The sequence below is a fragment of the Apostichopus japonicus genome, chromosome 14 (assembly GCF_037975245.1).
Source record: "Apostichopus japonicus isolate 1M-3 chromosome 14, ASM3797524v1, whole genome shotgun sequence".
In the NCBI taxonomy this organism is placed as follows: domain Eukaryota; kingdom Metazoa; phylum Echinodermata; class Holothuroidea; order Aspidochirotida; family Stichopodidae; genus Apostichopus; species Apostichopus japonicus.
The window spans coordinates 7891819-7918624 of NC_092574.1; the positions used below are offsets into that span (position 1 = coordinate 7891819).

Sequence of the window (26806 nt, forward strand, 5' to 3'; positions counted from 1 at the left end):
TCCAAGCAAAAAAGGTATTGAGAGGTTTTGGAAACCCTGGATACGATTTGTGAGGAGAACCAGGAAGGACTTCATCACACCAGGAGTTTCGCAATGTTATTGATCCTGCGTTTTGGTTTGGTGATAATGGTAACCTTTGTAGTCATACAGATGGATGAGTGTGTGTGTGCGTGTGATGCATTGCTTGTAAATACGATTTCTCAAGAAGGGGAAATTGGACCAATTTCATAATTGGTGAGTAGGAATACCACATTGAGTAGATGAACTCTATCATTGTTTTCTTGGAGGTCAAATGTCATTTGGGGTCTCCAGAGGTCAAATTGTGAAAGCTTGTAAACACAATATCTCATGAAGGAAAGCTTGGACTAATCTTATATTAAGTATGTAGTTGTGACACGTTGAGTTCAAACCCCTTATTATATTTGGTGGGGTGGAGTTCAAAGGTCATTTGGCATTACCAGGGGTCAAATTGTGGAAATCTTGTTATACGTGTCATGTGCATGAATCATATAGAGAAGAAGTTTATTGTTTAACGTGGAGGTTAAAGGTCATCTGAGATCACCAGATGTCAAACACTGGAAAATCTTGTAAACACTATATCTCAAGTTAGGAAGCATGGATATTGTTTATAAGTGGGATGCAGATGCGTTATATTGAATGGAAAAACACAAGTGCTTTTGGAAGAGGTCAAAGGTCATCTGGGTCACCAGCAGTCAAACTCTGGAAACCATAAAATACGAAAGCGTATCTCATGGTAGAACTCAGGACATTTGTATTACAATAGGCCTAGCTGTTTCTGGTGAATAAGCAGAAGTCTATTGCAATGAAGTAATCGAAACTTCAATGCATTATTGCATTCTGATTAAAGTGATACAAATCTACCTAGAAGCATCAAGGGCCAGGTTTTGACCCTGGGACAAAGATAAAGGCAGGCTCCCCCTTTATGCACTGTTAATGTATCCCAGATTTTACCCCATCTGCCTCACATCAAGCAAGAATCCACCCGGACATTGACCTGAAGATTGACACAGGAGGATATGTCAGGGGATATATGGTAACCCTCGAATCAGATTCATTATTTAACATTCCATTGGAAGGTGGGGTGACTTGATTTAGCTAACAACAAATCTTATCTTCTTAGGCATGGTACTCATTTCGGCTTGGTAAATATAAGGAATGTTTAAAAGCAGGATTAGTCAATTTCTGCGTAAGAAGTTGTATATTAACTTGAATAAGGCATGAATGACTCAAGTCGATGAGTTGACTTAAATCAAGAAAACTACTTTGGAATGGCTTGACCTTAAAATGTGACGACCTTTTTGAGGTAATAGGTGATTTCTTTGGATAAATGCTTATTATTCTAATAAAAAGGGGAAGGGACTATTTATTTTCACAGGATCTGAAGTGCCTAACCTGTTATCAAGTAGGAAGTTAACTGAGGTAGCACAATCAGATAAAAAATAAAGCCATCCCCACCTGACACCAGAACTCCTCGACTTCCTTAAACGTTACATTGTTTTTATTATTCGATAGTGCCATTTCCCCCTAGTCTCACATGCACAGGCTTGTAAAGCCCCTTGGTGCGATCACACACAAGTGATTTTACATTGAAGTTAGGTTTAAAATGCATCTACTGTCCCTGACAAATCTTGCACGAGCTGTGCGTTACAGGGCGTATGCCATCATAACTTGAGTGGTGTCCATCTGCAACATTATGTAAATAGCTCCAAGATGAAATTAATTTCGTTTCTAAGTTTCCCATTTTTTTTTTTTTTTGTGAGCAGTAACTCTCACGAAATCGTCCCAGAGTTCAGGTGACCTTTTCATGGTGCTAGTGACTTGGTAGTTCATTGCATATTATAATTTATCAACTTCTTCTCAACAGAAGCCAATTACCACTAAACCTGACTACAAAACAACAACAAAAAATGACCATGAACAATAAAAATATTCATTTTTGCTCAGTTTCTTTTCTTGTCATTTTCATCATGAAGTTACAGCACATGAGGAGTGTGCAGTCGGCATATTTCTAAATTTACAGCATAAAAATCAGAAAATGGAATAAGGAAAAAACATACAAATTTTTGTCAAAAACCCCTATGACCCTTCACCCCTTTTTCATAGATAGCAAGCCGAGCACCTATCTACGTCATCCAACACAGTAATGCAATACAAAATTATACGACTATGAAAAAACAAACATCTTTTTTTAAAGCCTTGTCTGTTAAAAGGTTATTAAATGATCCAGTCATTATTTAGTAAGAAATATAAGCAATTTTAAGTCTTCTTGAGAAAGAAAAGAAAAGGAACATAAAAAAAATCCCATTCCAAACATGTAAAATAGTACACAAACACAGGAAGGTGAGTCAAAGCCAAATGAACAAGGGGGGGAAAAAAGTCAAAAAGCACCAATTTTGTAAATGGTTTTTGATCACATTTCTACAAAACCATGTCAATCCCAAGATAATAATTTAACTGTTTTGCGATACTTTGTAAAATGATTGAGTTCCACTGGTTTTTTTTATTATCTATAATCGTTATCTTTCTAATCATTTCAAACATTAATAATGGAAGTTGAACCAAATTTCCACAGCTGACAAAAGGGTAATATATTAAATCTGGGGTTTGTTCTGTAGCAGGTTGTACATGCTTGGGCAGGGCTGCATATCTTTAACAGGTTTCAGATTAACTTAACTGCCATCTCTTCTCAGAAAAATACTCCTAGGCCTGGATAGAGAGAGAGAGATAGGAACCTTACTGGAATCTCTTATTTGAACATTTTATCGTAGCTAATATGACCATATTCACATTGATAGAACAAGCTAGGTAATTTATAGCAAACGTGTAGATGCAACATCAATTGTTAAAATGTGAACGGTACTTATCAGTGTACAAGGAGAATACTTTTGACTGTCGCGATATTCCATTACATTTAATAAGCTTCCGTTCAACCCAGGTACAGGAAATGTGGGAAGGAAGTACGACCTCATAATGTCCACAGCAGAGTAGAGCGCCACCAAGACATAACCATGAAAATTCCAAATGTTCTTGCAAAATGGGCCAAACTTTTTTGAAAACAAAATTTGATTATCCAATAGAAATATTGATATGAAAGACATCTAAAGGTGCACTATTGGAAAGGCTGGTTATAGGCTACCCTTAACTTTTAGAAAATTTAAACAAAAACAGAAATTAAAAATGCTCAACCAAACTCTTAATAGGTAAGTTTGCAGTTGCGGTATAAAGTCTGTCATTGAATGCTGGGTATTCATGAGGTCATGAATATTAATTATTCTAAGATACTTTATCTACTGCATACACACAGGGAATAGAAAGCAAATTTACCACACACACACACAAAAAAACTACTGGCAAGAAGGAAAGTTTCAGTTGTGTGTTTTCAAACTCAACTTCTAAAATTTGTGAACAGGCAAATTGACTTGCCATCTGTAGAAAATCACACATGTTTGTGTTTGAGATGAATGGATGCCTAACATACAAATGAACAAAAATGCATATTTACTTACTCTTTTCAATTCTTCTTTGTAAACAAATGTTTATTCTAGACTTAGAAGACTTTAGGGTCATCCTAGTTATTTCTACTGCTTGGACAATTAAAATAAATTTTCTCTGGAAAATTATTTTTGCCAGTTTCCCTTTTCGCTGAAGTACAAAAACTTAGAGAAGAAAAGAAACGCAACCAAATCATTGTGCAGTTGAAACAATACACTACTGTGAGGAAAAAAATTAAATAATTTAGTTTTATGGTCAAATATTGTATATTTAATTATCTACTCAGCCAGCTGAGTAATTTTAAAGCCGATGGGGGAAAAACCCCAAAGACTATCAGCACACCTCTTAATGGACATGACAAATGCCGCTTTCAAAGGCACACAATAAATAAACTTTACTATACACGTAAGTACATTTGATTACAAGAATTTTCTGTTTCATTTTATATTAAGGCAGAGTAAACTCATTCCTCACAAAACACATTTTGGTAAACCAACAATTTTGTTTTTGACTTCTCCCTGTTGTTTAAGTTGAATTCAAATGGCAAAAATCTTACTGAAGGATTATTACATCTGCCACCCGTTGCAAATCATTTTCTAAGCTATATAGTTGTTAAGATCATGGTGAACAGCTTTACAAAAAGTAAAAAGAGATAATCTCTTTACAGAGAGAGAGTGAGAATTTTGTATATCTTATACTAACAGGTTGTGAAGCTGATGAATATGAATATTCAGTGGATAGATGATGCAGAACAAATTCAGTCACAGACAAAGCAGTTATATATGAATATTCAGTCACAGACGAAGCAGTTATATGAATATTCAGTAACAGATGATGCAGTTATATATGAATATTCATTCACAGATGATGTAGTTATATAGGAATATTCAGTAACAGACAAAGCAGTTATATATGAATATTCATTCATAGACAAAGCAGTTATATATGAATATTTAGTCAGAGACGAAGCATTTAATATGAATATTCAGTCTTAGATGATGCAGTCATACTTTACTCGGAGTAAAAAATGTTAAGACGACCGAGCTAGCGTCACCGCGGTACAAAACAGGAATGGAGAAGAATCCAGAGCCAATCACATCGTTTCTTACTCCAGTGTAGAACCGGATACAAAGTACTTGACCTTTGACCTTGTTGACCATTGCAAGAACTCATGCGTTTATATTCCTCTCATGTAGTTTGATTCACTCATTGAATACATATTGATGCAAGGGGGACGCCAGACCGTCCCATCAGCTGGGGAACGGTTTACTGTTGTGTCCTTCGTTATTACAGTTTCCGTTCACATCTTTGCTCTCCTCCGCTTCGTTATTTTTACTCGTCTGGTCCTCCAGACTGGTTTTCAACGCTTGTATCTGCTCGTTCCCCAACTGGATTTTATCTTCAATGTCCTGAGCCTCTATGAGAAGCCTACACCTGACGGCTACAAAGTAGGTGAAATCTTCGTGTTCGCCGGGAGAGAGAGGCTCCGTCAGTCTCGACGAGATGTCCTCGTGTCTCTGCGAGATGGACTCTTTCAACTTCTTGGCATCCTCGTAGCGACTTGCATAATTACTTTTCATCTTCTCCAAGTTGTCCTTTTGGGGTAAAGCAAGAAAGAAAGAATAATAGTACAGCTGCAAAGAAATAGTTTGGACGATTCAAACATTCCTGTGAATATCTCACAATAAAAATTTCCTCTGTGAAAGATGCTCAGGAATGCCTGATTTGCTTTTGATCAAGTTCTACCAGACAAAAGCCTCGTTGATAAATTAAAGTCTAAATATTGTGGTTACTGTTATTTTACCTTACCAACAAAGGTACATAAATCGGTTCAAGATTCCTTTATCAATGCAGTCAATCCATTTGAGACATACAGAAAAATGACAGGGTCAAGACTACATCCTGGGAAAGTTTCTAAAAACACAAGTCATTCACATGATCTGTCGTTCAGTTATCCAATAGACCATATTTATGGCTTTTTAAGTTGTCCTTCCGTTCTAAATGAAAAGTGAATTCATCCCTTGAGGAGGAGTAAGCCATTAGATTTATGGCATGTCCATTAACCTAACGGAAGCGAGAGGTAATGTACCACTACTACGTCATGTTATTAATTATAATTTTGCTGGCTCATGTTATTAATTATAATACTTTTGCTGAATCGATACGATAAACTCTAGAGACTCGTAACCGAAGGTTTGGCTTCTTCAGAGTGACTTCTAATAACCTCCAGAAAATTATCAATAACAGTTTGACCAAAAAAAAAACCCTATTCCATGACACTATTTTCCATATTTCATTTAATATACAATTCAATGATGGTCCATGGTTTTGACAAGCCCGACAGACTGGCAATCTGTTCTATTGTTGTTGATCTCATGCATATTCATAGCATCAATTAACTGCATAATCATCAAAATTACCCTGTTTTCTTTATTGTCCTCCTTGAGGTCGTGCAAGATACTGTCTACTTTGGTTAACTTCCTGGAAAGATTTAGCAAGAGTTTTGTGACTTTCTCCAAATCACCGATATACGTCGAGTACTTCTTCTGAATTTCGGCCGAGCAGGACTGTTTAATGGTACCGTCAAGTTGTCTGTGAAAGAGAAGGAAGATGTTTAACGTATTATAATACATCAGAGCTTGATGGAGATTCTTTAACAGTCATTTAAAGGAGAATATTATACTTTTTAAGAACAAAAGCAGGCACGAGAGTACCCAAAGGGGGGACAATAAAAGAGGGAAAATAAATAATAAAAAGGAATATAAAAAAAAAGAAAACAAACAGCTGCCATTGTGATTGGCAGCAGATAAATAAACATTTCAGAAGATATAGTAGACATTCAACTTTATAACCTAATTCAATGGTACTTTCCTTATTTACAATTTTTGCTTCAAGAGAAAGGAAAACAGAGAAGGACAAAAGCGAATGTCCTTCGCTTGAACGATAACATCCTCTCGTTAGTAATGCTAGTAAACACGTTAGACATTTTAATGGTCCAGTCAGAAACTTGCACTCTCAAAACTCCTGATTTTGTCACGAATTATACAGGAAATATATACAGGAAATGAGTTCACACGTTTTTGACGGGAAAAGTGAAAATGATGTTACAACAGCCACAGGACATTATACTGTGAATCACTTCCTCAGAAAAACTTAGGTAAATTTCGGAAGAATTCAAAAAACAAACTTGCAGTATTTTGTTAAGTAACAAAGGCTGTCAGCAAATCCATGAAACAACTCCCCACCCCATCCCCCCCCCCTCCACCCTGTCGTCATATGCCATCTACAGATTGTCAATTGATTAATTTTGGTCTTATTTTGTTAACAGGAATAATTTAGCAAGTTTCTGATTCTATAGAGTGCATTAGTATCATCAACCAACTACACCCCTCCCTTGCATCTCCCTTAGCCTCCCCAGGCCATCCCATCCCACCATTTCCCATCCCTCTACCCCTCCACTGTCTTTTTGCCCCTATCCATCACCCACACCCCCCCCCCTCATCTCTTTACACCTGTATGTCATAAAGTGGATAGCAAGAAACACAAGCATGAGCTATCCACAAGACCCTCCCCCAAGAAACCCTCCAAGACACTGTCACACCCTCCCCCAAGACCAGAAGTCTCTTGACAGCTATAAAAATAATATTTAAGATCACTGACAGGAAACCATGCCTTTACCTCTTCTTTGAAAGCACAGTTTATTTTCATCATCATGATATAATACAACCAGCTATGTTTCCCCATCAATTCTGAACAATTTATTTTGCTTTTGTCTTTAATGTAGAAACATAGCTTAGCTTAACAAAAGGCTTATCTTTCTCTGTTTTTGTCAGAACACAAATACATGCTTTCATGGAGATAATCTCCATTTTAGTGGGTGAGGGAGGGTCTGAGCTCAATCGATTTGACCCCTGGAGTTAACCTTCCTATACCTCTCATCTGTCCATTTCATAAGGGGTTACAAAGAGGTGAAAACAGTTTGAAGTAAGAAATATATACATATATATTTATATAATATGTAATATATATATCGCCTACTGTTAATTGATAGAATACAAGGGTATTATCTATGGGTGACAAAGAAAAAAAATAAGTTAAATTCCTTCGACCCATTCAAGCTATCACAATTGGGGCCAGCATGCTACACAAGGTTAACTAAACACTGCTTTTCTTTGTCAAGTTTTCATTCACAATAAATCATAATAAACTGGTAATGAATTTGACCAAAGAAAGTTTGGGAGTTTAGATATCAAGTGAAAGAATGACACCTTGGTGTCAGGGTACTGCATATCAAAAGAAAAGTGTATGGCAACAGTAATTCTTCTTTCCTAAGTGGGGAATTTTCAAATACCCTGAAGTTTCAATCTCTGAACACTTCTCAAAAACATCTGCACATCAGCCCATACTCGCTGGCATCAAAATGGAGGAGGAAGGGGGGGGGGGGGGAGGGTGGAGGGCTGTTTGCAGACTAAGTTAATGGAATAGTCAAAAAGCTGGTGTGCAAATATTGCAACATAAAATTGATTCTGACAGGTGATGACAAAAGAGGGTTTCATAATGGATCGTGGTGCTATGGCACTGATTTCATCATCTACCTATAAACCACCTTTCCAAAGGACATTGTTAGAGTGTGTACCACATACCTGCCGATCTCCTCCGTTTCCTGAATTTCCTGTTTCACTTCCCCTTGGGTATTGCACAATTCTTCCACTTTCCTCGATATTCTTTCTATCAGTTCTTCCTGTGGGCAGATAACAACGTCAGAGGATTTACGATAAAATAAATATTCGAGAGATGATATCATTGTCTGGTGGGTAACCATGTCTTATCAGCAACGGCCAGCCCCGGGCTTAATCCAAACCGACCCAGGTATCGAACAAATATGAAATGGCGAAAGAGTCCCTACGTTTCACCAGACTCGGGCACATTTGGTGAACTGCGTCCGCAGTGACTTGACTTGAAAGACTTTGAATCAAATGTAGATGCAGTTTTGAACAATGTTTAAGGAGAGGAACTTCATTTATTCCCACAGGTGAAATTGGAATTTCTAATTCCTAACATTTCCCATTTTTGCAAAAGTAACATCGGCAGTTGGGTTACCATGGATACACCATAGATGACCAATGGCAGACAATTGTTATTATCTTCCTTCAAATTTACATCCAATATAACAAATAAAAAATACCCAGAGATATCATATTCATCAGATGTTTAACTTTGCAACCTCCCTTAAGTTCGAACCCTACACACTGACCATCAAAAAAGGATAATATAAAGAAAAGGAATGAAATAAAAACATATTCAATCTAATTTTCCGGTCAGTAACTTTTTACCGACCCTATTAAAGCCGCCTGATTAATCCTGGTGCTTTTTCAAAAGTGAACTAATTATCCGATTATTGTCATAACTTTTAATCTGATATTTCAAAATCGTCAATGAAATCTATTTCAAACAAAGCTGCAAAGTCAAGGTTCTGATGATAAGAATTATGGTCGCTTCAAAATCTTTGTTTTGGCTGCGTGAGAGGAAACAATAAATTTTGGTATCTAATGCAAATTTCATTGTTATAATCTGTGAAATTATGAGGGAGAGGGAAAAGTCATCATCAATCCTATTCTATCCATATCAGCTCATAAAAAGAGTGAAGGGTCTGTACTTTCTGAGTTGAGCCAAATCCAAACAATATTTTTTTTATTTACCTTTGTATTTTTCAGCTTTTCTGCGTCTTCCCCGTCGCAGGGTACATCTGACCCCTGGAGTTCCCTGGCCTTGTTCAGCAGACTGGCCCTCCCCGGTGAAATATGTAAGTAGCGGGTCAGACTCAACGATAACGGCCCTTCATCAGGGGTGAGGCTGTCCCTGTATAGAGAACAAGAAGAAGACACCATGGTTATGAGTATAAAAAATTGGCATATAATGGATAGGTCGATTTTAACTGCATGGTAGGCTGCAAGAGGAACATTAGATAATTAAGAAGCATCATGCACGAGTCTCTTCTTTGTTACGGAATTACCGTTGTACTCAGTGGTGCATGCTGGGATCTGTATACAAACTAGCTAATGAATAATCATGTATGGTAATGCTTCAGAAATCTGTGATATGACAGAGAGGTTTATCAGCCTGACCATTCAACAATTCAGCCCTTCTGCTAATAATGCTGTTCATACCACCTTGAGCAAAATGTAAATAATGATCATCACTCATGTTTTATTAATTATATCTCAAACTGTTCTGCAAATCAAGAAGTGTTTTGGATATTTAGCGTACATTAAGTCACCTGCTGTGGTACGCTCGGACGACAGACACCGACCGACTAACTATATATAGCTACTTCTAGTGAACTTCAACTCCACACCCACTGCTCATCCAAGGCTAAGCTATATTTTGACAGGGACACAAAGAGTTTCCGTTACAAGTTTGGATTTCACCGAAACTTTCCACTTCTCCTGATCCTTATCTTCACAAATAGGATAATAACGATCGATTGACTTACTTCCTCGATGCGTATTTATCCTTCTCATCAGATGAAACATTTGGCATTTTGCCAGAGGAGGGCCTGGATAGCTTCCGCTTTCCCTTCCGCTGATCTGGATAAAGCTTTCGGAGATGCGAGGTCTGAGATGTGGAGAGGAATGAGAGCACACGATTGACCAGAGGGTCGTCCGATTCGTTGACCTCCGCCTCCTCGGTGTCTTCCTTCGACAGGTTGTCCTCTCGATCCTCTAGACTGGACTTTTCCGTCCCGCTGTCCTCGTCGACGACGTCTCTGTTATCCAGAGAGCGGTTATCCCGTACGGGGCTGTCCTTCTGGTGGTCGACTGGACTCTTGCTTCTGTTTAATAAGTCGTCTTCCGAGGACACCTTTCTGGCCGTGACAGGGGATGATACTTTAACAGGGTATGAACTCTGATCTACCGCAACGGGCTGAACTGATTGGACCGATATCACTTCCCTGTAGCAAATAGAAATAACGAGAAAGGATTTAAGCATACGTTAAAAGGCAAAGCTAATGACCTCAGGGAGCAATCATTGATTAACTGCAGACAAAAAAAAAAGGCAGGTGGAGGAAGGGGCTTAGGAGGAGTTGGAGCTAGAACATTGATGTCTGAAATGCAATAGAATATATAGATTCAATATTGCAAGGAACTGTATGGACTAGGCTGTACACATTCAAAACATGGGATAGTACTGTACGTTCCATAACAGACATTGGCGAATCCTTGGAATGGAAATAAAACATTTCACAATACAGGTTTCATGACAGAAACTTTGGATGCAGCCATCCTGTGTCTCTTGGTTTCAAGAGAAAAAATTAATTAATTAATCAGTTTGAAAAATCTTGACTTCACATCGACACCACCATCCTAACCCCTCGCTCACCGACATACCCACCCCCCACCCTCAGGCTGTGTATTAGTTGTTTAAAAGTTTGTATATAATCATACTGTGCATAAAATAATTCAGTCTGTATATATATCTCTACTTTGCCTCAGACCGTATGTCACCATGTACCGTATACGTAGCAGTGCTTCGTAGACTACCCAGGCGCTATTAAATATTTTCCATGACAATTCAAAATTTGTGGGTGTTCTAATTTAATCAGAAGGTTACTGAAAATGATGACAGAGTACAAAGAGAGTTCAATTATTATTACACCCCAAATCCCACGACTAATGCAATACCAAAAAACCCCCCCAAAAATAAAGGTCTAAGAAGACAAAGCTACAGTCTACTTTATGATTAAATATACACACTTGCCGGTCCCATAGTTGAGACCCATTTGTGCATGGAAAATGCACAATAGACAATTGATGTGGTTCACAGTCGAATCAGGACAAAGTTTGTGAACAGAAATAAACTTGTCTGTTCAATTCAACACGTCACACACACCAAGAGGGCGTAACACCACCGAGCCCTATTGACGTTACATTCTTGAAATGGCGCTTAATAAAGAAAGCGTTTTACTCAATTGAGGACATATATTGCTTCTGTAACCATGGTTTCCTATTGACCCACAAAGACAACTGTTGCTATTTGTGAATTCAAAAGGAGTTCAAGTAGGTGTTAATGAATTTACAGCCCAGCTGAGCTTTAAATATATGTACCAGAATACAAGAACTTTGAGAAGAGGAGCTCCAAACCTTCTGAACTAGCATCAGAAACTAGGCCAGACAAACTGTAATTTAGGATAACTATGATAGTATCAATATGACCATCGATACAATAAAAACTATCAGTATCATGTGTAAAGAAGTTACTAAAATGATAGAATCTTGAGATGTACAATACAGGAGGTTGGGTTGGGGGGGGGGGCATGTTGGGAGGTGTTGGAAGACTAGAGGAAGGGATGGGGATGAGAGGAAGATATTGAAAGAGAATTTGGGTTTTTTAAGTTAATACCTTCTTTCTGCAGATGCACAGGTCAGCATCAACAAGAAATGACAAATAATTTACAAACAACTGTAAGGTTTAAGACTTTTAAAGTTGGTTGGGAAGGGGAGGGGGATAGGGCAGAGGGAGGATTGGGTAGAGGAAGGATAGGGTAGAGGGAGGATTGGGTAGAGGAAGGATAGGGCAGAGGGAGGATTGGGTAGAGGAAGATTAGGGTAGAGGGAGGATTGGGTAGAGGAAGGATAGGGTAGAGGGAGGATTGGGTAGAGGGAGGATTGGGTAGAGGAAGGATAGGGTAGAGGGAGGATTGGGTAGAGGAAGGATAGGGTAGAGGAGGACAGGGTAGAGGGGGGGGGGGACAGGGTAGAGATGAAAGACGGAGCTAGGCTAAAATCTATAGTTGAGAGATTTAACCTTTACAATTCCAGGTTAACAGTAGTAATGCATGCCCATGGTCCCATTAACATACTGTTTGATTTCTTACCAAACCAAGGTTGCTTTTTTCTAGTTAAAACAAGGTCTATAAAAACAACTTTATCATCGTCATATATATACCTTACCTAAATATATATCACAAAAGCATGCATGAATAGTAGTCTACATGCACCCGGATTTGTTTTGCGGTATTCTTCACCTGTATGTATAGCGGTTACGATACAATATTCTTTTGAATGATGCAACCAATTCTGAATTGTGATTGGTAACGACAACAGACAAAAGCAGAAGTATTTGGAGTGCACAATAGAGGGCATGTGATACGATCTGGCTTTCTATGAAAATGTAATCAACAAAGAAAATATTTGCTGATAGCACCACTTTTCAGCCTTTTTATAACCTGCAACTTTGTGGGTGGAGTTAAAAATATAAGGTGCCATTCTTTGAAGCAGATTTTGTTGGCATGCAATGTGAGGCAAGTGATCTTTGTAAAATACAAAATACTATATACAAAAGTTGGGTAGCAACTTTTTTTTTTCATTTTCCCAACGTCCTGCCCCCCCCCCACCCTCCCCCATTTACATCAATAAAAACCATCAACAGTAGCTGTCTCAGAGATACTGTTTGGTGAGAGATGGTGGAACCATCCAGAAAGGTTTGCTTCCAGTCAAAGTATCCATATTTGAATGAAAATATGTTGGACATAAATTTCTCAAATAACACATGATTTATTTTACCTAAATTAGTTTTGACTTCTTTCACACATGTTTCCATTGTTTGTTTTTTTTTGGCCATGATATTTTGGAAAAGAAATTCTTAAATTTTTAAACTTGAATTTTACTTTTCCGACAACTGACAAAATGCCTGTCACTTAAAAATGGTAAAAAAAACTTAAAAACGGTACGACCAAGGGACAAAATGACTGTATCAGCATTATAATGCCATATATGGCCTATCAAATATGTAAAATATATGACTAATAAATTATTAAATGATATATCAACAAAAGTTTCAGCACCAAAAAATCTGTTAACACCTTCTGACTTTTAGTACAGTGCATGTTGCAATAAAACACCAATGTCAACCTCACATAGAGCATACAGACGGTCATAGAGATATACTAGAGAACCACAGAATATCTAACATCTAGCAGAGACAGAAATTAATTTCATTAAAACCAATTCTCACCCTTTCTCCATGTTTTTAGATGGAAACATTGGTGCTAATACTTTCTGACCGTTGTCCAGTGTAACAACACAGTAGGAAACGTCTAAGCTCATGGTGAACGAAGAACGGAGGTTGCTGTGTAAATCCCAGTGACAATGAGCAATGCGTGTGTACAGCTCAAAGACTAATGCTTGAATGACTACATCGCACCAGAGAGAGACCGAACACCGATAGCAGTCAGGAACTGAAAGGCCAACACTAACACAGGCAGTGCTGTGTGAATTCTTACCACAGACAAAGGTTGAATCAAAAGTACAATTGCAACACACAGACAGGGACTTATACAAAGTAAGGCAAGTAGGTTTGTGTTAACAGTGGTGTTGCAAAAGATTCTATCAATTCATGTTAAAAGTACGGAATTTCATAATTTAAACATTCGGTGTGTGTATTATAATACTAGTGGCTCGGTTAGAACTGTATAGTCAGTCAATTGGCTGATGAAATTTAAATGGCTGCATTGTCATGATTTCTTCACGAAGAACTTTTTAGATTCTGATGATTTTGATGTATCTGGTGTAGGACTACTCTTTAAGAACGTAACTGATCACACTACAGCATTAGCCTACAGTTCACCAAATTCAGTTTAATCATTAACTTACTTAATTAGTTTTAAATTCATTTCTGAAAATTGGAAGTGATATATATAAATAAAAAATAAAAAAACACAGCTTGAATTCTGTTAAATTTGATCATGAAATCTGTAATATGATTGTTTATCTCTCAGAGAACCAACCCCTATGGGATACAAATAATGTCAACTTTTTATGGAAAAAATTCAAACATCATTGCGCCATGAAATGACAATTATCAAATTTTAAGATAATGCTATGATTATATTGTTTTAAATAGACGGCTGGCATCACATATTCTAACAGTGGAAGCTTTTAAAAAACAGTCAAGAGTTGTTAACACCTGTGATATGGCTGTAATGATTCATCAGAGAGAAGTATGATGATGATAAACAGCAACATTTTATTAAAGATGTCACAGTATTCCTTGCTTGAGCCTATCAGATACATAACGAATAAACCATTACAACTGTTTGGCTCAAAACAGAACTCACAGGAGTCTTGTTTTAGTGCGGAACGAGAAGTACAGATTAACCCCCACACAATACTTTTGCAATATAGGAAATTATTCACTAGCACTTGGCCTCAGGGTCACCATAGACCATAGACATGTGGGTTCAACTGTGTGGTGTGCTCACTTCGCCACCCCTCACAGTACTCTTACATAAGTACTCTGACATTCTACCGGCCAACAAGATTCCCACTTGCAGTGTTGTTGTAGAAACTGTATTGGAAACCGACACAATCGGGTGGAAAAACACAACAGAAAATTGACAAAGTCAGGAAGTTACTCTCACGTTACGAGCCATTAAGTCGAGCCTACGAGGCAGCGTAACCAAGCAAGTTTCCGGACGGCCCATTATTCAACGGGAACTACGTCAATAGAGACCTTGTCATTGACCAGAAATGTTATTTGCAGAATAGATCGTTAGCCAGTAATAAGTAAAAAAACAAACAAAACAAACAAACTACTATGCAATATATCTGATTTTTTTTTCCAACTAATTTTTCCACACTTAGAACCAATTTCTGCTACAATTTGATACCTAGCTATATCAGAATGAGCATATTTTTAAAGTCTGGCATTTGAATCATAAATAAGCTAAGAATGGCCAATAATGCTGAGTATATCACTAAACTGACATGAGACAAGTTTGTCAAGACTGGCAGCAACAGAGTATTAATTTCACAATGCATAATACGCCTGAGCCCCCCAACATCCGTGCCCCCACCTCCCCCCCAAATAATACAATGTCCAATAGCAAAATACTTTTTCAGCAAAAAGAATGTTGTATAAAAGGTATTACTTGCACACAAGAAACAATTGGGACCGAAGACGACAGAAAACAAAGCATCCCCGTTAGAAACATGTCACAATAACACCGGAAGAAATTTTAAAATTGGCATGGGAGATTTTCTCCAAGCCAATTCTGCCAGAGCCAAAGGTTATTGCTGTGGTAAAGTTGGTGATGGAATTTACAGAAGGTGATGATGGTATGTATCTTGAGAGGTGACCAATCAAAACAAGAGCAAGGCAAGGCCATTTCGGTGCATCCCTTAAAACAAATCTATGACAGTCGCTGTAACGAGCTGTGATCGTTAGAACTCATATGACTTGGAAAAACTATTTATGGCCAATGAGGTCTGCTGACCCTGTTAGCAGGAAAGAAAAATATATATGTATGTGTATATATATATATGTGTGTATATATATATATGTGTATATATATATATATGTGTGTATATATATATATGTGTATATATATATATATATATATATATATATGTGTGTATATATATATATATATATATATATATATATATATATATATATATATATATATATATATATATATATATATATGTGTGTATATATATATATATATATATATATATATATATATATATATATATAAGGTGGATTCTTTGCAAGCACAGTACCCTTAACTGCAAGAATGACATCAATGCATATATATGGTATTGCACTAGATTAAGCTGTATATATATTATGCTGTTTTGTCTAGTAAACTATTTAAGATAATAAACAACTAATTAATATTTTGCAATTATCTTGGAAAGCATCACTACAAAAGAGAGAGAGAGTAAATCAAAACATAGTTGTTTATTAATCTTCACTGTCCTAATTAAATTATAACCTAGTGCTGTACAATCATTACATAAACAAAGTGCTGGAATGTGTTTAGAAAGGAGTTTCTTTGAATGATCACTATTTCTTGGTATACCATTGGAATGACATCAACCTTACGTAGGTAAAAAGCTGAGGTATGGCTACAATCATCACTTGTGAGACTTTAGAAGGGTCGATTCATAAGATAGTGAATATTCCATGGGCAACGGTCAGAATTTGGCAGGGGGGTGGGGGGGGGGAGGAGGTTAGATAAAGTATTGGGTCTAACATATTAAAAAGATGATTAAGTACAATACAACGTTAAAAGCAACACTTAATCGTACTATAAACATTCAGTAAATACTGCCTTGTTCAATTTAGGTCACTAGAAAACTGGTGATAAATGCAACTAAACTTATATGCAGCCCTGTTCCATTTTAAGGGACGATCATTTGGACTATTCCTAACATACATACTTGTATCATCTTTGAAAGCTGTTTTCATCGTATGGAACATGTGAAATTAGAAGAGCTGAGTTTTCACCAATTTTTACCTTGAAATTGTAAAGTTAGAACGTCAACAAATTTAATCAGTCATCAATTCACAACTTTCTTCAATGAAACCCACATCACTTTCTTGAAATGTCAGTCAGGTATATGTGTTAACAACTTAATATAAACTCAATCTGTCGAAAAACAACCCACCCGCCTTCTATGAACTCGATTAGCGGTCGAAACAAACTTTACTTGTAATAGAAATTGTTTTTGATCAGTCAAATTGAGAATTATATTAAACACTTCCTAGTAATGACCTGGATAACAGGATATAAACTGTAATCTAAGATACCTGACTGGTTGTTACCCTCTCCGTTTGTTAACTTCCGGAATATCAGTTAAATTGAACGTAATTGTTAGACAAATATGCTACAATATATGCTAGAATGGTCACTGAATATATCAGTTCTGTACAGCCATGACAAATGCCGTGCCATCATGTACTATATACATCATGTAATATATATATACACAACTATTATAGGCTGAAGATTCCTAGAATAAGAGATCCGATTTCTGGAATGGAGAGCGATGATTCCAGAAGTGAATCATTTGTGATAAACCATATGTATACAAAGGGAAGCCATAAAAGGTCAGTGACCAGTATCGGACCTAAATTTAGCTCAAGTTGCCAAAAATGGCTGAAGGTTTTCAGAGCAACATTCAACTATTTCCAGACATCGAGGAATGGTAAATTTGACAATAAAATGTTTCAGTGAGGAAAAAAAATTGGGAATGAAAACACTTGTTGTAAGTTGAGAATACGAATGACCATTATTTAACTGTTGAGTATATCTGAAGGGGGGGGGGGGGGCAATACTGGTGACCATTAACTGCTCTAAAAGATGATTTCATCTCATCAAGTTAGCCATACTTCAAACTACCCTTATTTTCATGCTTCTGTACAAGCTATGTGATGAACAATGATGGCTAAGTTGGTATAAAGCATATCTCATTGAAGTCTTTTAAGTCAGGCCTTAGTGTAGGTATAACTTCCCTATGTTAGATCACACATATATACACTACAGAACTACTGCTGATAAAGTACAATGAAAAAAAGAATACTTAAAATAAATTTCAAATACATAGTAAAGTATTGTTTTTCCAAACCTTTCTCGTTTAACAGTTGATCCTGCAAGAGCAAAAAACATGATGAAAGAAAGACCTCCAAAGTCCAGCACTTGTCATCAATATGTAATCACAGTTAGTACCTCAGTATATAATAGCAACGTCCACACGGATGTACATACCGTTGCTCCAAAAAATTGCTAATATGAAAACAGAGCTTCGAATACAACCAAAACTACAATGTTTATATAGTATCAGATACTATCTCTACAGTGATATATATGTAATAGTGAAAGCCAAATAAAGCTTGTTGTACTTTGGCCAGCAGAAGTAGCAATGCAAATGAAGACAATTTCAAACAAGTGTTCTGCTTAACCGTTGAACCCTGTGTACAAAAAGCTCTGTGAGTCATCGTCGTCGTGGACTAAACCACAGTTATTTCAAAAGGGGAGAGGATATTCAACAAATGAGAACACAAATAGGGCGACTGATCCTAACAGGAGAATTACCCTAATCCCTTACAGACTAACCACAAACACGATAGAGAGTGAAGAATGGCAGAGAACAAAACAATAGATATGGGTCTGACTGGTAGACTCAAGTAATTACTCACCGTAAAACAATGTATGCACTTCAGTCTTGGACACACAAACACACACATATAGGTCACATATCCACAAGCCTCTTATCACACCTACACTCAGTGCTGACTTAGCTTGACTAACCACCCTAGCCTAACGGTTTGTACTGTACAGTAGTAAAAACTTGTGGTGAAAAAGAGACCATAGAAATACACAATTTTGTATATACCTACCCACTTCTTTCTATTTGGAAATATCCCAGAACTTAACAATCAAATCGAATACCAGCTGGAACAAACATGTGAGAAGTTTCTGTAGAAGCTATTCAGGGCCAATGTTTTCTTACACTGGAGTGAACACAATCTTTAGAGGCCCACTTTCTGTGTACAATTTGGCTAACATTTGAAACTTCTTTTGTTGGGATGAGAGTAAAAAGCTATTAACTGCAAGCCTTTGTCAACAATACCTTCCAGCAATTTTACTGAACAGTTCGAACTAAACTCCTTTCTGAAAGTTGTTTTTCTTTCCTCCAGACAGGAGTTGAGGAATAGTAAGTTTCTGAGCTGCTTGGAATTTATTGGGTAAAGTCTACAGACGAGGAGAGGAGCGTAGTTCATAATTCAAAAGCCTTCTTAGAAGGACAACTGTGTCTTGCCATTTAACCATTCAAAGAGAAAATTCCATGAATTTTCTGGGGTATTCGAGCAGGTATCCCTCTTGCGGGCGGCTGTGACGGAACGTACGCAAGCAAACAGATTCTTTTATCGAAGCAAGAAAATACTGTTTAATCAAGCTTAAACTGAAGGGATGAATTTAAGTCCAAACAAGATGTACCCCCAGAACATCTGGTATAGGATTGTAAACAATATTCTTTTGAGCATTAATACCCAAGCACCCATCAGTTCTGAGAAATGCTTTTTACTTTTGCTTGCGTTTTAGGCGAAATTTTTCAGCAGATTAAATTAACGGTTGCTGCTCAAACACAGGCTACAAGGATGCTGAGAGTGTTGGCAAAAGTAACTCCACAAGGTTGGGGATGACGTAGACCCAGGGTACAGACTTAAGGATTGAAGGTTTACTTCTGACCTCCTGTCACTGGAAACACTGGTACCAATGGAATGTTATGGTCGATGGATTAAATTCAACAGCGTTCATTCAGTTTGAGACTCTGCTTGAAGTAATTCTGTCAAATAAGGACATCAATCACAGGAGCATTTTGTTGGTTAAGTCGTGAACTATTCTAAATAAAAACCCCTCTCCCCCCCCCACCCTTCATGCACAAACTATAAACAAGCATGTTCATAAAATACAACATACTAAGTTTATTACATATGCTCATGTAGTAAAAAGCACACTTTTTCAACAACATTTCCTATCCAAATCTTTGCATGTAAATGTTATTTCTATAATATATATATATATATATATATACATATATCGAAGATCGCCGCAGTGAAAAGAACTCAATGTGTGCACGAAACTCCGAGTTGCAACGCAATGGAATAGCGTGTTTTTACTTATATCTATATAACTATATCTATATATATATATATATATATATATATAGTTTTTCATGTATACAAACACAAGATATGACAAATGCCTATTAGACTTCCTACTAAATATTAAGCTGTTATGAAACCAACTTTACCTCAGACAGGATACAAAGATCATACCATAGCGATCCCAATCACAGCATGTCCTATACAACAGCTGAAACTTTATCGAGAGGTTACAGTGCATACATGTTCCACTGCTATACACACATATATCTCCCTGTCCTTACAGCAAGGTATCAGACTTCCCCAGAGGATAGACACTATTAAAACACTTCTGACCACAATCCCGTGCATCTGGTAAACTATAAAATATTTCAAGGCAGACAGACCTTAAGTTTAATCGCTTTGAAAAAGGTCTCAAGACTTGTTTAATCTTGACCACCTACAAGGAAATCTTTTATCACAGAGACAAATAATCCTGTTGCACCACTGGAACATTTTGCCCAGGAAACCTCTCCCAATAGAACGATTAAGCAAGGAGATTTGTACAGCATCTTACCTTACTGAGACAAAGGTTATATCTCAGTCATAAATTGAAGCCGAAAATGGTAACGAGGGGGGGTCCCTGGTACTAATCTGCTTTTACAGTAGTGACAACAGATTGGTAATAGTGTGTTTCTGGAGGCTACAACCTAACTACCTTCCTGCTGTTGTTAAGAAAAGTTTCCTAGATAAAAACCACTTAGATGGAAGAGGTGCTGTACCTTATCTCATCAACATTCTTCAGGGTATTGAGATTAGGCAGATAAAAAAAATAAAAAAAAGGGTCCCATGTGTTTACTGACAAACCTGTGTATAATCTCTACAATTGAGGTTTCCCTAAGACAGTTTGAGTTGGAGAATTCCATCAATTATTTTTGGGTCTGAAGACAAATTGGATTTAATATTTGTTCATATCCATGAATATATTCAGTGATGAATGTCATGGTCCATCACCTGTGTCCTCTGTTGCCACTGCAATCCTTCTGTTTGCTTCAAATTCAGAAACCCATCCAAAACTTCAACTATAATTTGAGAGGGTTACAAAGCCCTACACCATGACCAAAATGACAACACCACGACCAGACAATCGTGTGAACACGGTGCTCGGTATAAGTGTAACCTTAGGCAACCAGGATAATCTCTTGATTATATTTCTAGCATTAGCTAGTGCCAATTATGGATATTTAGTTCTCTCTTGACTAAAATGGTTCTTGATACTTAATTGTATGAATCGTAGACATTTCAATTTATACAGGATGTTATATCAGAGGTGCCCCTTTCTGACCGTAAAAGAAAATATTTACTAAACGTTAAACCTATTCATAACAGTGAATAGAACAGGGAAAACCAAACACTGACATGACTATATGGCAAAGTCATTCTGAAACAGCAATTTGGTGGTTTCTAACCTTTAAAGACACTTGACAAAAACTATCCAAAATTTTGACCACAGAATGTCATCAACTGCTGTGTGTATTAAAATCAACATGTTGCATTCTGGTGTTAGCTACTTTGTGCCTTGAACTACCCTATATCAGATCCCAAAATTATACCAATAAGTAATGTCAAATGTCATCATAGTAGATACTGTAGTTTGTATGACAGAGGATGGCAGTGAACTGCTGCTTCCTGTTGTGTAATATATAGACAGGATTGCATACTGCTTCCTGCTGTATAATATATATAGGCAGGATTGCATACTGATTCCTGTTGTATAATATATATATACAGGATTGCATGCTGATTCCTGTTGTATAATATATATAGACAGGATTGCATGCTGATTTGTTGTATAATATATATAGACAGGATTGCATGCTGATTCCTGTTGGATAATATACAGGATTGCATGCTGATTCCTGTTGTATATATTATAATCAGGATTGCACACAGTCTCCTGTAGTACAAAACAAAATGTAACTTATTCTTTGTCTATGGATTTAAAGATACTTCATGAACTGTCTAATTAGTGATTATAGTACAGCCATGTTTTACTGCTATTCTCTACAGCAGAGGAAATTGAACACCACCATGGAAGTATTACTCTGTGAGAATGTCAGGATTTTTCATCCATGATACATTCAAACTACTATTTACTAGTCTACAGGCAATAGTAGATAATATACACATCTAATTTGTCTTGTCCAGATGTCAAGCTACTGCCATGCACTTGTTTATTTTTTTTAATCACAATTCTGTTAAGCCCCACTTCTAAATTTACCAACACGGTAAACGACCGGGTTTCTTCGGCCCCCTTCCAACCGAGTGAACTTTTAAATATAGAAACGAAATCATGATACAGCATCGCAAATAATTCTCTCTTAAATATTCAACCCTCTACGCCGCGTTTTCCGGGAAACTAGCTAGCTCACAGGAAGGACGGAAGCTACGAGAGAGAATGAAAACGGAGACGGAGGTGACGAAACCTCATCGGACTTTACAGAGATGGAATTCCAGACATAAGTGAAGTGACAAGAGTTTAATTTAAGACCCCACGCGGAGCAAGAGATGAGGGGGGATTATAGAACAAAGATTCATCTTGATAGTTGAGAATTTCTGGCAATTAAACAAACCATCCTGAGTTTAAACAATTAACTAAGTAAGTCCCTCCCTACAAGCTATTGCCCGTATTGAACCCAAGTTAACTCGGTAATACTTGGAATAACAACTGTCAACTGACATCATAAACTACTTAACAGAAAGAGCCCGCTGAGTGTGACTACTTCAGTGTGTAATAGTTGGCATGTAACTAGCTAGTTAGTGCACCACATGAAATTAGAACTTAAGTCAGGTAATTCAATGTAGGAACTAAATCTGAATCAGTCGTTTTCATAAATGATCATGATCATCATCATGTGAGACAAAAAACTCATCATACGTTGCTTAATGTATTGACGACCTATTGCTTTTAGGCAACAAACATCTCACACAAAAAGAAGCACACAAAATCATTGGTTTGGGCAAGCACAGAATGATGTTCACTTTAATAGGTTCCTATACTTAGAGACTTGGGTGTGTATGAATAGCAGGCAGGTAAGAGAGAAAAAATAAAGGAAATACATTTAATGTGGATGTCTGCTTTACTATCCCCAAGTTTGTCTAAAAACCTTAAAATATACAATACTTTAATGATATTAAATAAATACTTTTTATTTTATACCCAATATCTGAACTTTCTTTCTGTTTATTTGTTGTTGACTTAAGCATGTTGCTTTAGGAAGAAAAGGTAACAGAGATGAGGGAGATAAAAGGATGATAGTCAAGAAAATTCTGGGGGAAAAAAAACTCTGTTATCTTGCCAAAGTTATAACAAGGGTCCTCTTAAAAGGTATGACAAAGCAATCCGGCCATACAGAGATGTTTTTGTTTCCTTGGAGTATCCAAGAAAAACAACCACCCTCTACCACCAAGACTCTACAAATCTATCTAAACACCCTTGAACCACTGAAATATTCTGAAAGGTTGATCCCATCAGCAAACAAACTGTGTGGACTACAATACAACTATTAAAATTTTCGGGTTTCAGTTTGTGGCTAATTAGTTTCACACTATGAGATTAACATAAACAAAAGAAGACATTCCAACTTAATTAAACTTTATCTCTCCGCCCAAATACCGATCAAGACTAGCAGAAGAACGACAGGCCCATTTCTACTTCTAAACCACATATGATATAACATCATTAATACTAATCTTTAATTTTATTTAATAACCCCCCCCCCCCCCCTTAGCATGTATTCTAGGTCAAGAGTACAATTTCAAGCAAACTCAATAAGCTTAATTTTTTCTCTTTTTTTCCCTTTCATATTACATATATAATTTTGAATCTAGAAACAGAATTGGGTTTTTAGAGAGAGGTCAAAGAGAGCCACAACAAAGATTTGTTCTTTTCTCTGACTTCAGTTTGAATTTTTAAAGGGTCGGTACAACAACCAAAGTATATCATCTGGGATTCTAAAATTAAAACTATTGCTGGGCTGTATTTAATTTACTAAGCGGAAACACTACTGCCTATTTCACTGTCCGTAAGCTAGTCCACCCAGATTTAATTCTCTCAGAAATTGTGAACTTGTTAAGAAAAAAAGAAACGGGGAAGAAAAGGGAAAAAAAAGAAAAAGGTGCTTTGCCGAGCCACCCAATTAATCCATATTCTCACTAGGATACATCCAGATAAAATGTTCTTGTTTGTGAAGGTTATACATGAGAAGGAAATGCACTGATGTTCATGGAAATACCTTGTACATTGATACCTAACTGTGATATATAAAAAAAAGTGAGAGGGAGGGGGGGGGGTGGGGGGATGGGTAGTAGAAGGGAGAAATGTTCATAAAATCATATTTTTTAAATTTAAAGACTAGAGAGATTATTACATATTAAAGATCATCTCAAAATCAATTCAAATTAATTTCAACTAAAACCACCAAAAAGAAATTTGCAATTTATATATTTACGGGTGACTGATATTGAAGAAAGTGACTAGGTGACAAAGTTTGACATGAAACCATTAGTTTGTTAATTAAATACTCCCTAAGTTAACCTTCACTTGTCTTAGTTTGGTCACATGCAATAATATTTTGATTGATAATCATACACTTGGTATAACAAAATTGTTGACAAAAAATGTTGAAAAGCTGCCTTTAAGAAATAATCTTGCTTGACATAATCTTGCTTTGATGTTGGGCATTGCTTGGTTACAGGCAGATTCAAGGCTAGGGAGATTAAGGAAAGCTGTGAAGCTTGTAGTGGACAATACAACCACAGAGGCCCTTGACCTCTCAGACCAGTGAACCAAAACAAAGAAGATTTGGTCACCACCATCATCATCATCATCAACAGGACAGGACTGGAACCAGGTCAGCTTAATCAACAACCCCAATGAATTGTTGTGATAATAAATTTTGATTCAACATTTCATGATACAGTAGAAGTGTAGGACACTCATTTGACAATTTCTACTCAGATCATGTAGTAATCGTGGGTGTGGTTTCTAACGAACAGGAAATAAAGTTCATTTAACTATTATAATGACACTCAAGTGAAAATAAAAATATTCTGAATCATAAGTGAAGTAGAGTTTCATATCCTTTCATTAATCAACTTTTTGAGTGAGGGGGAGGGGTACCTGTTAGTTTCGTTTAATGATTTTACTTCCGTAAAAATATTGGCAGGTAGCATCTATTAGCAAACAAAGTTAATTCTGAAAATTATTATCATGGCAGGTATTTTTGTAGTAGAATAAATAATATTACATAAATAACTATAAATAATATATAATAAAATGTATATATTGATATTTCCCCTGTCTCGATACTTTAAACTCCCATACAATGTTGTTTGTTAACGTCAGTAGTGAAGCTTCAATTCGGATATATATCGGAATAAAAGGCAAATTTTTGGAAAAATTCCAAAAACTGATCAATATACGTTTGACATGTCATTAGTCATACTAATATGAAAGGTGTCCCGCAAATAAATGTTGAAAAACAAAGTGAATTCTATTTTCACACACACTCCTAAAAACCTTCATTTGGTGTTAAAAGCAACTATGTGGGTGTCTAAATTTCATCAATTAAAATTTTATTTTGAGTAATAATCAATACGTTCAGTATAACTGTGAATTAGTAATATTAAAGTTGTTTTCATCCATATTGATCTTGCAGGTAATAATTTAGAGTTCAAGTTTAGAAGGCTCACATAAAATTCTAAAAGTTACTGTGTACCAAAACAAGCGACACATCTTTGCCCATTTTGCATAGCAGTTTGCACGACCAATTTGCGTAGCATACTTTGTCCATTCTGCTATGCGACAGCAGAAAAGTTATTCTCCGTCTCCAAATTTCATCAGGATGTAATAAATGCTTGAGAAAAGTGCCTATTGTCAAGTATGTTTGTGCTTGTTTTGTGGGTTTTCATGTCATCAAACAGAATGGATGAAAACCCCTGCTTACATACATACAGTACATACATGTATGTTAACTGTACTAATAAAAGAAATATTCAGTCTTGTATGAGGTGTGCCTAAAAACTCATATCATAAAGTACTTTATTTCAACAAACAATAGAATTAACCTAAATAACTTGAAGCAGACAACAATGAGTATCCTGAAAGAAAGAAAGAAACAAGACCAAAACTAAAAAAGACACATTTGACTCCCCCTCGGCCCCCCTCCCCACACCTTCCATTGTGTTGTCCACCCTATGTAAATGTATTTATACCACTTAGTCAGGCTAAAAGTATACCTTGCTTGTATTGAGGTTTTCTTTAATTTCGAAACTTACCAGGAGGCTTTCACATGAAGGTTATTGTGTACACTGTTAACAATAACAATGCAACCAGATTCCTGTGGCTTGCAACATCCTGTGGTTTCAAGTCATGGATAAATTGGCTACACTACTTTCCATTCCGGATACAGGCTGTTCTCCTCTAACCTGTACACACAATGCATTATAACATACTGATGCACTGCTGGTATACCACAGCCAACGCTCTATAGTCCTATACCTATTCCCTAGAATGTGATGTTTTACGGCTTCCAAAAATATGCAAAAGGACCACATGAAATCCAGACTACCCACCACTTGGCAATCAATAAAAATAAAAAAGTCTCTTTTACAACACATTCGTAGTATTTTAACAGTTATTTTATGAGAAAATAGGAATTCCTAAGAGACAATAAAACCTTAGAATGTAGGCGCTTAGCCTGGACATTAAAGTTCTTTGCAGAAACTTTGATCAAAGGAAAGGGTGACAAAACTGTTTCAACTCAAATCTGGGTGTGAGCTCTCGGCTAATAAAATG

At 36.7% G+C, this 26806-nt stretch overlaps 1 protein-coding gene across 8 annotated transcripts in view; it reads right to left on the bottom strand.

Moving 5' to 3' along the window:
• Positions 1-1950: 1950 nt before the first annotated feature.
• LOC139979948 (uncharacterized) overlaps positions 1951-26806 on the bottom strand; it is a 103571-nt gene continuing 78715 nt past the window's right edge. For all 8 annotated transcript variants that reach the window (XM_071991206.1, XM_071991207.1, XM_071991209.1 and 5 more), the window contains 5 exons: positions 10007-10465; positions 9213-9372; positions 8157-8254; positions 5934-6105; positions 1951-5108 (listed from right to left, as the gene is read on the bottom strand). In XM_071991206.1, the coding sequence (XP_071847307.1) occupies positions 4764-5108; positions 5934-6105; positions 8157-8254; positions 9213-9372; positions 10007-10465 (1234 nt within the window). In that variant the 3' untranslated portion in view covers positions 1951-4763. The remainder of the gene's footprint in view (positions 5109-5933; positions 6106-8156; positions 8255-9212; positions 9373-10006; positions 10466-26806) is intronic.